Source organism: Cicer arietinum, chromosome 4 (assembly GCF_000331145.2).
Source record: "Cicer arietinum cultivar CDC Frontier isolate Library 1 chromosome 4, Cicar.CDCFrontier_v2.0, whole genome shotgun sequence".
Taxonomy (NCBI): Eukaryota; Viridiplantae; Streptophyta; class Magnoliopsida; order Fabales; family Fabaceae; genus Cicer; species Cicer arietinum.
Window position 1 is genome coordinate 63,219,571 of NC_021163.2, and position 14,029 is coordinate 63,233,599.

Sequence of the window (14,029 nt, forward strand, 5' to 3'; positions counted from 1 at the left end):
GGTTTGCATGAACGTAGCAGGTCGGACCAATTGATAGAGCAGAGATAAGATAGAATTAGATGAAAAGAATTATTGTATTAATTGATAAGAAAACAGAAAATGATTCCAGAGCTAATGCTCCTCAGTTAGAGAAAACAATTCTCTTACTGCCCAACCTCTAAGGTGTAACTGAAAAATGAAAATAAAAACCATCCAGCTATCTCTGGACACACTCCCCTTTATTAGTGGAATATTAATTCCTATTTATTAGTGGAATATTAACTCCCTATGCCAGCTAGGCAATCATTATTTTTCTGCATCCCCTTTCTTATTCTTTCTCACATATACTTGCCATTGCTTAGGCCCCACCTCATCTATATTTACTAAGAGATCCCCCTCATCACTTGTGGGGCCCAGCCCATTCCTATCAGTAAACATGCATTTAGTATTAAATATTTATTTATGTTTTAAATATTATAGTTTAGGTTAAAATAAGGATTTAAATGACATGCATCGTCAGTTTTACATTGACATCCAATGAAAATCCATTGTTTTGCCATGTTACCCCACTCTTATCACTATATCTTAAAATTGATCATATGACATGACAAAATAGAAGGTTCCCAATGAATGTCACTGCAAAACTAAGTTACACAGCATTGTATCACATCACCATTAAACTCTTAAAATAAAATGATGCATTGAAGTATATTTTTTTTGAATTGTATGAAATTTCGTGGACTTGATCTAGTTAGTAAGATCTTTCATTTCAGTGGCTCGATTGGTTGATTTCATACTTCAAAGAAAATTATATACGGTATAAGTATGTTAAGAGGATGTTTGGATTTCCTGGAAGTCTCAAGCTATGTTTCCTTAAAGTGGACAAATGTTGCTTGGGAGTTTCCCAACGGGTAACCAAACATACATTAAGTATGATGCCTTTCGATAGATCCTGACTGATGTATATATGCTGATATATATACTCCAACCTAATTATTAGAAGTACATATTGGGAGTATATTAACAAATTTAAAGTTCTTGATTTTGTTTTTAATTGTAGTTTCCAAATGACTTGGGTACCTAGTTATTTTTAAGTCAAATTGCACCTCAATTTATTTGTTTTTTGTTGTTTTTCTCTTCCACCTGCAGTATGGGGGGCTTGGTCGTGAAGCAGATTCTTCATACAGCAAAGGAGGAAAAATTTGATAATCTTGTGAATAATACAAGGGGAATAGTAAGTATCAACTCCTTAGTTAAATATATGCATAATAAATTGCACCTTCTTTTTTGTTTTTATGCTTTATTTTTTGTTGTAGGTGTTTTATAGTTGTCCACATTTTGGCAGCAAACTTGCTGATATGCCCTGGCGAATGGGCCTTGTACTTCGGCCTGCTCCAACGGTAAAGCTTCCTGCTGTTGTTCAACAGTAGATGTTAATTAGTGTATTTCCAATTATAATAAATTGCTACATTTGGAAGAATTTTTAGCATTTGGTTCTTAATGTTATATAGATAGGAGAACTAAGAAGTGGGTCTTCAAGATTGGTTGAGCTTAATGATTATATTCGTCAACTTTATAAGAAAAGCGTACTTGATATCCTCAGTTTTTGTGAGGTAATCAGCAGTTTAGGTTTTTCTTGTTAGTATCAAGCTGGTGTCTTTTTTTGAGTTTGAGTTGTCACCATTTTTGCAGACCAAGGTAACTCCAATAGTGGAAGGTTATGGTGGATGGGCCTTTCGAATGGAAATTGTACCAATTGAGTCAGCATATCCTGGATTTGGGGAACTAGTGGTAAGTATATTGTAAAATTATATCTAATGTGACTGGTAAATTAAATGAAATGAAAAATAGAACATTTATTGAGTAAGCTGTAACTCAAGTGAGCCCCTCCTGAATTCCCTGATGCAAATTATTCCCCCTGCTAATTATTCCCAAAAATAAATTTCCTTTTAGAAAAATATAATGAAGTAACTAATGGCTCTGCCACTGTAGTTTAATGATTTAAGGTCATAGATTTTATTTTCATGATTTTGATTGGGTTGGTTGTGCCTTTTCTCATTTAAATCTGCTTGAAAGATCCTTTCAGATTTGGTTTGATTGCCCTGTTTAGTGCATAGCTTTCGACTTCCATTTTATTGACTTGTAGGTGGCATGTTTGTTATATATGCTATTTGTTCCTTCTTTTGTCTGTTGTGTGCACCATCAGAAAAAAACGGCATCTGTGAGTGCATTTATCTGCATGTCTTTTAGATATTTTACCTCCTTCATACTGCAGTATGATTTTCCCAATTAACTCTTGTTCTTGTTCTTCCAGTAGTCCTTGGAAGATGAAACGTCTTTTTTTTTTTTTCTGGGGTGGAGGGGTTGTTCTAGCCTATACTAGGCTTATTAGACCTAGGATGCATGAGAAATAAGGATGTGGGGGTCGAACCTTTGGTCATTCATACCAGCTTTACCATGATTTCTGTCATAAAAACTAAAATGATATAGGATCTGAAACATCTGGAATGGTAAATCTAACATTCCTTTGACAATTCATGATATTCTAGTTTACGGATATCATTTTGTTTGGTGTGACTGGATTTGCTTCATGTTAATATAATTTTTTTTATCTAGTACTTCCGTCAATTCATATTGACTGTAATACTTTCTGTTTTGTTTCTTTGATGGTGTCTAAAATGCACAAGCAATGGGAGTATTGACCCTTGATTTGATTCAAAGTACACCGTGATCCCGACTCATTAAAATCCAAGGGTGGACGAACCCTTTTGTATATATGACAAATTCATATCAGAGGACCCTATCCAATATTATAAGTTTTTTTTTTGGTATAGTGCTTTGCTTTAATTCTTGCTTTCCTATTTAACTTGAAGTTTTGAAACAGGTGTTGGAGTCGACAGATCATATAAATTCTTGCAAGCCAGTGAGCCGCTTAGACCCTTCTTATACAGAGACATTAAAGTTCTTACAGAAATTAAAATCATGCTATACCTAAGTAGATATGTCACAACTATAGATATGTAAATACCTCTAAAGAGCTAGGTAGGTGTTTCGGCGTGGCATTTATATGTCAAATGCACGGGAAACGTTAATGTCCTGTGGCATCGACTTGATACCATTTAGCATATTAGTGAAGTGCAGACTAATATCTTGGCTAGCCAAACTCGCATATCTTTCCTTTCTTCAATCATTCTTTCGGTGCTTCAAATTTCGTCAGTGTTGGAGGTCCGCTGGCTCTTGGGGATTGTTATTAGTATCCCTAGTACATAAATAGGAAACACAATTGTAACCCATGTATATTGTGTAATTCCCCCCCTTCTCCCTTTTTTTGTTATTTTAGGTTTTAAGCATATAGGTTCTGGTTTCTATTTTGAAAGTCATTCAATTTCGATTCCTAAGCAACTGCATGATCGGGTAGGTGGATTTGACCAGATTGGAAAAGGGAAGCTATTGATTTTAGTGGTAGCGACCCTCATTTATTTCTCAATAAAAAAAATCATTTCTGTGGTGTTTGTATATAAAGGTGATGATTCCTCCTTTGTATGGATAAGTTCTACTAAATTTATTTTGGTAGATGAATGAGAACATAGTGAGAAAAAATGGATCGTCATTTCTTGCACTACCAAGTACAGGCAATAGTTAATCACATCCATTGACTTTAAATTGGACGCTTTAGATCTCACACATTTGGTTTTAGTGCGTGAAATGTTTAAGCAGTAAAATCTCATTTTGTTTTTAACAATTTGTTATCTAATTAAGCAATGATTTATCAGTTTTTTAGTTGTCTTCTTTTTATTTTAACAGTTAATTTTTATTAGAATATAACCTGTGCAATCCGCGGGTGGGGGTGTAATTGGTAAACAAATGTTTCAACGTTTGAAACTGTGTATAAATGTTGCAACAGAAAGCAAACACGCAGCTCCCGTGTGTGTGTAGATATATGTGCGTCAGATCTATTGGCATCCTGAAATTGGATTGAAGCTCATTATATAGATACACTGGGGTGTGATAGTAGTGAGGGCACTTAAATGGTATCACAAAATGTTCAATTTTAACAAATAATAATGGTATTTTTTACAGAATATAATAACCGCTTACAATAACAATGTGCATTAAGAAACGAAGTGATGAAATGAGTTTGAATTACTCACCCAGGAATGTGCAATAACAATGTGCATTACTCACCCAGGAACTGAGTTTGAATTCGAATATGAGAATTGAACTTAGGACCTTAGACTTAAACAAGAGGTGGTCAAACTAATATTTTAAAAATGTCCTACAATCTCAAACTATTTGTAAAATATACTAAATCCCTCATCTCATTGAAACAGTCCACACACACTATTATTTTAATAAAATATCTCAATCTTAAATTATTTTTTAAATAAATATTGGCAGATAAGTTTGGACCAACAGATTTGATAACACCTTGTGTAATGTACTCTTTTGATGAGTATTACAAAAAAAAATCTTTTAACTCTTTGAAGTGACGTCAGTCCATTCACACATAGTTAGACTATATTAGAAATACACTCATAATATATATTTAAACAAATTCATGCTATATGTCTATTAAGAGTAAAACTCAACTTTTCAACTTTATGCTTATGGTCCAAGTATTTTTACCCTATGGGATGTTTATATATTCAAGTATTTGTGATCACTCTAATAGTATATTTTCAACATTGAACTCAAGACTTGATGTTACTCAAGTGTGAGTTGATTTTCCATTATTGATGATTAGTTAGATATGAGCTTGAGTCTCATCTCGAATGATGTTTTCAACATCATGCCGTTTGTCAAACATTTCATCAAAGGATCTACAATATTCTTTTAAGTTCTTACAATTATTATGGACATCACTCCATTTAAAATTAAATCTTTTACATAGTTATGTCTTAAACCAATATGTCTATTTTTTATTATATACTTGACTACATGTTTTTGATAGGCTAGATTGAGTATCACAATGTATGGATACTAGTGCCATTACTTTCGTCAAATTGGTATCTCATACAATAAATTTCTTAGTCATTCAGTCTTTTTACTACCTGTAGCTAGAGCAATAAATTATGCAGTCATAGTGGAGTCGAAAATGCAAGTTTGTTTCTTTGAACTCCAAAAAATTGCACCTCCACAAGGTTGAAGATCCATCCACTTGTGGAAGCATGATCCTTAACATAAGTTACCCAACTAACATTTGTATATCCTTCCAAAACTGAAGGATATCAATTGCATGATCCTTAATTGTTCATTTCAAATATTTTAATACTTTATTAACAACATGCCAATGTTCTTTATTTGAATTGTTTGTATACCGATTTAATCTACCAACAATATATGTTATATCATGTCTAGTACAAGTTGTTGTATACATCAAACATCTGATTACCTTTTGTGCTACATGACATGTAGTTGTAAACTAACATTTTGATCAAATGGGGTAGAAACATATTTACAATCAAAATTATCAAATTTCTTTAGCACTTTAACAATATAATGAGATTGGGGTAAACAAATATTTACACCATCTCTTATGATTTTAATTCTTAAAATCACATATGTTTCACCTAAATCTTTCATATCAAAATTTTTTTATATAAAAAAATTTTAGTCTTTACTACCTCGTCTAAAGTATTGCCAAAGATTAACATACCATTCACATATAAAAAAAATTATAATCATTTTCATTGTGAAATTTACTATAAATACACTTGTTAGATTCATTTATCTTGTATCAATTAGAAAACACAATTTGATCAAACTTTTAGTGTCATTTTTGGGTGCTTGTTTTAACCTATATAAAGGCTTAGTCAACTTACACACTTTATGTTCTTGTCTTTTGATGACAAATCCTTCGGATTGTTTCATATACACCTCTTCATCTAACTCTCCATCTAAAAAAATAGTTTTAACATTCATTTGATGAATTACAAACTTTTAGATAGAAGCTAGAGCCAAAAGCACTCTTATGGATATAATTCTTACAACATGTGCATAAATATCAAAATAGTCAATACCTTCTTTTTGTGTAAATTCTTTTGCAACAAGTCTAGCTTTGAATTTATCAATGGTACCATCAACTTTCCTTTTCTTTTTAAAGATTCATTTACAACCTATTGGTTTGGATCCTGGTGGGAGGTCTACTAATTACTGCAAGACTTTAACAATTGCTGATTTATCAATTGAGGTCTACTAATTTATCAATTGATGACAATTGCTGCAAGACTTTAACAAATAAATTGATGAAAATTGTATTTAAAGAATTCCAAAACATATTATTACACTACCTTTGAAATGAATAAAGAATTTCTTTCAAAATACTTTAAATTTTTTTATAATTTACACTAAAAATATTTTTAAATAATATATTATAAAAGAATATTTCATATTACTCGTACGTTATAAAAATAAATAAAATGACTTTATAATGCTACAAAAGATAATTAATTAACTGAATGTGAATATAGTTAGAATGTAGAATTAATGATATGAGATGTTATGGTCTACTTTTGCTTTAAAAGAGAAAAGATTAGTTGCGGCACTAGTTAACATTTGCATTAAAGTAATTGGGTAATTAGAAAAATAGAAGAGAAGTTGGACATCCATTGAATGTTGGTACCAAATAATTATTTAAAAAATGGATTTGGAGGTTAAGTGGAAGATAGCAACAAAGCAATCTGCAATAAAGAAGAGCAGTATTGCGATGTGGTTAACGGTGAAGCCACAACTATGGTTATCTTTCTCACCATCAACACTCCCCGAGCGAAGAAGGACGAGTATCATTCTCAACAATACTAATTCTAATTCTAATTCTAATAATAATAGTAACAACAACTCTTCTTATCCACCAATGCTTAAAAAGAGGAATAGTTATCGGAAACTTTATCCCGGAGAAACCACCGGTATCACTGAAGAGATGAGATTCGTCGCCATGCGACTCCGTAACGACAAACTCGCTGTTCCCACTCCTTCCATACACGGAGGAGACCAATCCATACCTGACACGTGGCGTCCTTCCATGGAAGGCTTCCTTCGATTCTTGGTCGATAACAAACTCGTTTTCACCACACTCGAACGCATGATCGACGATTCCGATAACGTTTCTTGTAAGTTGTTCAATACTTCATTTTACGCTTACTCGCAGTAAAATTGATTTTGTTTGTGTGTTTGAATTGCAGATGCGTACTTGAGGAAAACTGGATTGGAAAGATCAGAAGAGCTTTGTAAAGATCTAGAATGGTTGAAGGAAGAAGGTGTTGAGATTCCGAATCCAAGTTCTCCTGGAGTTACATATGCAAAATATTTGGAGGAGCTTGCGGAAACTAGTGCACCTTTGTTTCTCTCCCATTTCTACAATATCCATTTTTCTCATATTGCTGCTGGCCAGGTTATTACAAACCAGGTACTCACTTTTCCCCTTTTTTTTAAGGGAAATCAATCTAGTTAGGGAAACCTTTTATGATTTACTCTCAAAATGTTTCTTATTAGCTTACAGATTTTTATGAAGTTAAAGTGTTTAAGCTTTTGAAAACAATGAAACGTAGAAGCTAATTTCAACTTATACAAGAATTTATTGTTTAGAAAACTTATAGTCCTTCACTCCAAAAAAAAAAGAAACTCCTTATTATTAGCTTATAATATGACACAGCGTTGAAAAAATTGGAATGTAAAAACTCCTTTTGTCATCGTTCTAAGCTTTCTTTCTGCACAATACATGAGCATACTTTTAATTCATACATTAGTCCACGTTGCTTCGTTAAATGTCATATTCATTGAAGTCAATCACATTTCATCCTAAAGTAGTAGTGGTTTTACTCTTTTATTTCATTTGAATGTCAATGTTGTTTTTTGGTATTGTGTTAAATTAAATATGTTTTATTAGCTTCTTTTTATCTTTATTGCACACATTATTTCGGCCTACCTTACCATATATTGTTCTGTTATTATCTTTACTCATTTGCATGCATTACTAGTTTTCAAATGTAACCTCATTGCACGGGTCTGTTACTAATTTTAATATGTATGAGAGAAGCTACTAGTATTGTTTAAAAAACCATTGTTATTACAAGATTCTTTTAATATTTCTGTTCTTTATTAGGGCTTCTTGAGAAACTTATTCATAAATGAGTTTTAGAGATAGAGAGACTACAAAATAGAGTGTTGTCAAACCACACTCAATATTTAGCTTACCTCAAATAGTTGAAGTTCTATTTGCTCTAGCTTGGAAACAGAGAATCCAATTGCATGTATTATTTTGTTACTTGTGTGGCTATTTCATGTTATGAATAATGACTGTTGTAGGTTGGAACAATAGGAAACAATCATAAAGAATATTGTGTGGGCCTATTTTTTCTTTGAATTTCAGCTGATGAACTGAATGATACCTTGGTTTTTTGAATTTGACAGAGATATTAGAAGAAATTAGTATGTACTATGTAGGTGTTTGTGCACATGTGAATATATATTATAATATTATATATATTGTCTTTCCAATATTTATAGGTGGGAAATCCTGTAGTCAACTCTGAATCAAATATAAAGAATTCCTTATTTAAAGAATTTAATTATGTACATGTGAAAACATCAAGAATTTTTTAAGCTTATCATTCTATTGTTGTTGGTTGTAGGTTTCTGAAAAGCTTCTGGAAGGTAAGGAACTGGAGTTCTGCAAATGGGGAGGAGACGAACAGGAAATGCTGAAAGATGTACGCGAAAAGCTTAACGTGTTAGCAGAGGTTGATTACTAGGAATCCTTTAATTGTGTCTTTATACAATATTTTGATGCTGTGTTATACTTATAAATAATATGTGATTGTATTTTATGCAGCATTGGTCTCGGGAAGAAAAAAATAAATGTTTAAAAGAAACAAAAAAGTCATTCCAATTTATGGGACAGATTGTACGTCTGATCATCTTATGAAGAGGCGGGTTGGTTCTTTGTTTTTTTTTTTTGTCAATAGCACTGACTTTTTTATGGTAAGCCTTCTAAAATTTTTAATCATCCTTTTAACTTTAAATTGGTACTTTTAATTGATAGAGGATCAAGAAGGGTCATCCCAAATGCTTTATGCATCGAGGATAATGTATTATTCCATCCTTAAGCAATATATATAATCTTCCCCCCCTCCTGTTATGCTTAAACCGAAAAGTGATACATTTCATGCTTCACTATGTGCTACTGCTCCCAATTGTGTCATTTCTTACATTTGGTTGCATTTTGTTTTTTTGGTCCAGCATTTCACTGCAATTGCAATTTTAAATTGTGTGGTGGTTCAACCGGAATATCAGTCCAGCCTAAATAGTCAAGGCATGTTGCTGTGTAGGAAAGTCAGTAGTTTGAGGGTGTTAACTGTAGCTTGGTAACCATTTTTGTTGCGGCAAATAGTACTGTTGCCAGGGCCAGGTTACATCTGTTATGGGTTTGCCAATCCTTATTGATATGGATTTTAACGGTATAGCCTGGGAAATGACAATATCTTTTCATTAGAGATGTGGCTTTAGCTGGAACCATTTCAAGATCATGAGTTCTGAAATAATAATCACCATAATGTTTCAGTATCACTGAAGATTTCTTTCTAATCGTGGCCATTGTTTCCTACTTGCATTCTCTTTTGTGGCTATTAATACTTTTGAGATCACCACTTGAAGAACTCTTTGTAATATGAATGTTCTTGAGTAATGTTTCAGACATTCCTTTCTCTCTCGTTGGATTGGGATTTTGGGAATCCACGACAAATTTATATGTAATTTATAAATATGTATGGGCTCTGTATTTTCCATTGTATAAACAGCACCTCAGTCTTTAATCTGATTTCTGTATCATTGTGCTCTACGGTGACATTGAACAATTTGATAGTGAATCTTCTAAAGTGGAATATAACGGTTTCATAATTTGTTCCATTTTACTTTTATCTTTTTGAGCGATTGAACTGTTGGTCTTTCTTTTAATTCATAAAAAAAAGTGCATTCTTTCTATCACTGTCCCTCCTAGTAAAATCACTGGAGCCACTAGTTGCTGTCGTTGAACCACTGGAATCGTGCCACCAAAACCCCTGGGAGCACATCGCCCAACTGTGATGCCATCTCCTCTTTCATGATTGTGGTCTGCATTCCTTTCTGGTTCTATAATAGTGGTGGTTCACTTCACTGGTTGCTATGAATGAGTAAGAAATCATGTTAGCCAAAGGAGTTGTGTTTCTTTGGCATTCCTTCCATCCACTTGCAAGCTTCGAAGACAAAACTCCTATTCTGTAAACTGTTGATACATTTGGACTGAGTGCATAATCCATTTAAAGTATTCTAAAGTATCTTAAAAGGGAATTGTAGTTGTCTCCATTGCTTCCGGTTTGCATAAATTGGTGGAGACCAATTGAACATAAATTATTTGCCTCAGTGTAAAATAAATGTCCTCTAAGATCAAGGTCAATATTGAATCATAGTAGACCCCAATTGACCTTTATAATCTAGAGCTTCTTTTTCCCCCAACATTTCTTAAAATTAAGATAATTGTGTTTTTGTTTGTAACTATATTTTCAGTCAGACATAAAAATTATATATATTTTTCCCTTATAATGACTGCCCTTGGTCCAAATGATCATTCTGAAGAAGTCCTTTTTCTTTCATCCCAATTTTAATTTTAAATTTCCCATCTTCACTGTTGATAAACGGAGAATTAACACTTACTCATTATCTTGATTTAGTACTAATAATTAAATTAATTAATTAAATCCAAGTGGTCTCTTCATGAATTGCTCTGATTATGATATCTATGTATGTATTTATTTATATACCAAATAATTTAACTGTGCGTGACTTCCACTTCTTTTTTGGTTTCCTTTTCAATATAATCATGGAATCGGATCTATCAACTCCATCGTTTCAGCTGTTTTCTTCCACGGAATATTAATTGATTTAACTATTAGTAAGATATACTGACATACATATATATATATATATATATATATATATATATATATATATATATAAACTTTCGTGTAATTCAAGTTATTATAAAGCTTAAAAATAAAAGCAGCTATTAAACAGCAGCACGACCAGGTTGCTTGATCAACGCTAAATTTCACGTGGAATTGAAACCTCGAAACTATGAATTGAATCTCATCAAAACCATATAGATCCTATGAAAAAACAAAACATTAGAAATTCAACGAACGGTCTATGTCATTTTGTCTTTCTCTCTGTTTCCATCAAACATGATTGAAGAACTATTTGTCCTCAACAAGGTAAAAACACAACACAACTATTGTTATGTTTTTTTGTTTTGTCTCTTAATGACTTCACTGAAAAATATTAATTAGATATAATGTCACATGTATATATACTCACATGGTAGTAATTAACCATTTCCATTCTATTTTCAGGAGTATGTAGACATCAAATCTATTAAGAGATCTCCATTAACATTGAAGCTGTTAGTTTTAGTTTTAGCTGCTGTTTATGCAATATACATAGTTTGTACATTTAATGTAGAGCAAACAATGATTCCCTTTCGAACAAGCACAAAGTTGTTGGAACTTAAAGTCTTCAACCACTCATGTCATCCTTCTCCTGTAGAACAATGGGAACTCCCTTACTTGCATTATCCACAACCCAATACTTTCAACAGGTAAACACACATATATATTCGGCCATATGCTATCAAGTCATTGCTATCAGTCACTCAAGTCACGTTTCAGATGTTCAACCCTAAACATGAGAGGGTGGACTAAGAGTCACACATTTTGATGAAATATGATTGAATATGTGTTAATAAATGGTGGGTAGTCTTCACCTAGCATGATAGATTTGTAAATATGAGATAGATTCAATATAAAAACTTAATAATATATGTACAGGCGCATATGCACATGTATGTTCATAAAGTGAGACTTATCTTTGGATTAAGTTAGTTGTCGTCTTACCAGAGTCAATTCTATTTGACTCGTCGTCTAATGAGTCATCAGACTCTTAATATGGATATACGCTTCTCAAAAGTAATTCAATCATAGTTCATCATCAATCGTTAAGAGGATAAGCACCTTCTACTAAACTTAACCATCGTTAGTTGCTCAGGGAGCAAAAGAATTTTGTTAACTAATGTGTATTTTGGGGAGTCAATATATTTTAGCCCCCAATGAATATTTTTTACGTAGGTTTGATTATCAAATTGATGAATGGGCAGGGAGGAGTGTGGTTGCAATCCTGTGCGATACTTTTGCATCTTATCAATGCAAAGATCTGGGAGTGGATGGTTTGAGACACTTTTGAATAGTCACATTAATATAAGTTCCAACGGGGAGATATTTGATGTAATCAAAAGAAGGGAAAATGTTTCATCAATTTTGAAGACAATGGATAAAGTTTACAATCTTGATTGGTTTACAAGTGCTTCCAAGAATGAATGCAACGCAGCTGTGGGCTACAAATGGATGCTTAATCAGGTGGTTATTGCTTTCATTTATATCACTCTTTAGTCTCTTCACATAAAAGTGGTAGAAAAGAGATATATCTATACTTTTATGATGAATATATTAAAAAAATATGTCATAGAATGTGTTAATATTAGATAACTCTTGTTTATAGCTCGTATAGGATAAATGCTAAAAGAAGAAAATACTTTTAATAGGGTGTGATGGAGCATCATAAGGAAATAGTGGAATACTTCCAAAGAAAACGAGTTTCTGTAATATTCCTTTTAAGAAGGAATTTTCTACGTAGAGTTGTATCTGTGCTTGCAAATTCCTATGACAAATATGCCAAGCCACTTAATGGAACCCACAAGTCTCATGTTCATTCCACAATAGAGGTTTCTCTCTTGCACTTTATTCATTTATATTATTATACTATCTTTATATCATGTTTATTTTAGTTTTGACAAATGTTTGTTTGCACTAACTTTAATATTAAGGTAGACATTTTTTTGACAAAAAGTAAAGGCAAAACATGTGCTAATTAATCTTATGTTGATTTCAAAAGTGAAATTAAATAATTTAATTGGTTCTATTCTACTATAATTTATTTAATTGGCAGGCTAAAGTTCTTGCCAAATACAAGCCACGGATCAATACAACATTACTAATGGAAGAGCTTAAGCAAACAGAGGAGACAGCTGCAAAAGCCATTGAATACTTTAACAACACTCGCCACATAGTTCTCTACTATGAGGATCTTTTCAAAAATCTCACGGTAACACAACTATTCTAATTTAAGATTTAATTTTTTTTCTTTAGTTTAAAAATTATAATATTTTGTTAAAATAATTTGGCTTTTATTCTAATTTAATATTTAATTCTTTTCTTCTTTAGTTTAAAAATGATAATATTTTGTTAAAATAATTTGGCTTTTGATGATATTGTCAATCTAAATGCATAATTAAACATTAGCACAAAATTTGGTTACTAAGCTTTAAAAAGTTTTATATAATTTATCTAATATAATTTAATTTTGAACTTTTTTTCAATTTTCATATCCAGAAACTCAAGGATGTTCAAGAATTTCTAAGATTGCCATATAGGGATCTACAAAGCCATCAAATTAAGATTCATACAAAACCGTTATCAATGCAAATTGAAAACTGGTATGAAGTACATAAAATCCTAAAAGGGACACCATACCAGAGTTTTCTATTTTCAGAGTAATCAAATAGTACAAGACAGTGGTTATTCTTTTGACCACATGAATGATTCTACTTTTTGCGCTACGAGCAAGAAGATTTTTGTCAATATTTGAAAGATATATAGAGTCAATATTTAGTCTCTCTAAAGTGAATAATTAATTTCAGAGAATAAATAAAGTAAAGTAATATTAGTTATTTGATTAAATAAATTATTAATATTATATGAATATATATGACCAATTATAAGTAATTATAGTATTAACTATTGATTCAATCATTTTATCAACTTATGGCTTTTGATGAGCCAAAATTAATTTACATTTATATAGATTTTTTTGGGGTCAATGAAAGCTAAGTTAGGATCCTCTGTATTTATAGTCCATTTAGTGAGATAGACACTAAAATAGTTAATAGGTTCCACCACTAAATGGGTCT

The 14,029-nt window shown here is 32.0% G+C and overlaps 3 protein-coding genes across 10 annotated transcripts in view; all 3 read left to right on the forward strand.

Moving 5' to 3' along the window:
* The window catches only part of LOC101512730 (uncharacterized), a 13,642-nt gene extending 10,041 nt beyond the window's left edge, over positions 1-3,601 (forward strand). For 3 of the 4 annotated variants that reach the window (XR_012162744.1, XM_004499021.4, XM_004499022.4), the window contains exons 6-10: positions 1,129-1,213; positions 1,296-1,379; positions 1,491-1,592; positions 1,672-1,770; positions 2,864-3,601. Coding sequence is in view for 3 of the 4 variants with exons in the window: in XM_004499021.4 (XP_004499078.1) it covers positions 1,129-1,213; positions 1,296-1,379; positions 1,491-1,592; positions 1,672-1,770; positions 2,864-2,974 (481 nt within the window). In the remaining variant the exon portion in view is untranslated. The other variant, XM_027334100.2, reaches the window with a different exon arrangement.
* Positions 3,602-6,538: 2,937 nt separating this feature from the next.
* Positions 6,539-9,882, forward strand: LOC101513490 (probable inactive heme oxygenase 2, chloroplastic). Of its 5 annotated transcripts, XR_003472515.2 has the most exons (6): positions 6,539-7,088; positions 7,161-7,384; positions 8,610-8,717; positions 8,810-8,910; positions 9,020-9,065; positions 9,217-9,882. XR_003472515.2 is itself a non-coding variant. In XM_027333849.2 (5 exons), the coding sequence occupies exons 1-4, from the start codon at positions 6,620-6,622 to the stop codon at positions 8,900-8,902; spliced, it is 894 nt and encodes a 297-aa protein (XP_027189650.1). In that variant the 5' UTR covers positions 6,539-6,619; the 3' UTR covers positions 8,903-8,910; positions 9,020-9,882. The 5 variants fall into 5 exon arrangements, 3 of the variants coding, with proteins under 3 accessions (XP_027189650.1, XP_004499082.1, XP_004499081.1); XM_027333849.2 differs by having other exon boundaries at positions 9,020-9,882; XM_004499025.4 differs by lacking the exon at positions 9,020-9,065.
* Positions 9,883-10,025: 143 nt separating this feature from the next.
* LOC101490817 (uncharacterized) lies at positions 10,026-13,823 on the forward strand. The gene is made up of 6 exons (XM_012715345.3): positions 10,026-11,222; positions 11,361-11,605; positions 12,161-12,419; positions 12,605-12,784; positions 13,009-13,164; positions 13,452-13,823. The coding sequence occupies exons 1-6, from the start codon at positions 11,193-11,195 to the stop codon at positions 13,614-13,616; spliced, it is 1,035 nt and encodes a 344-aa protein (XP_012570799.2). The 5' UTR covers positions 10,026-11,192; the 3' UTR covers positions 13,617-13,823.
* Positions 13,824-14,029: the final 206 nt, after the last annotated feature.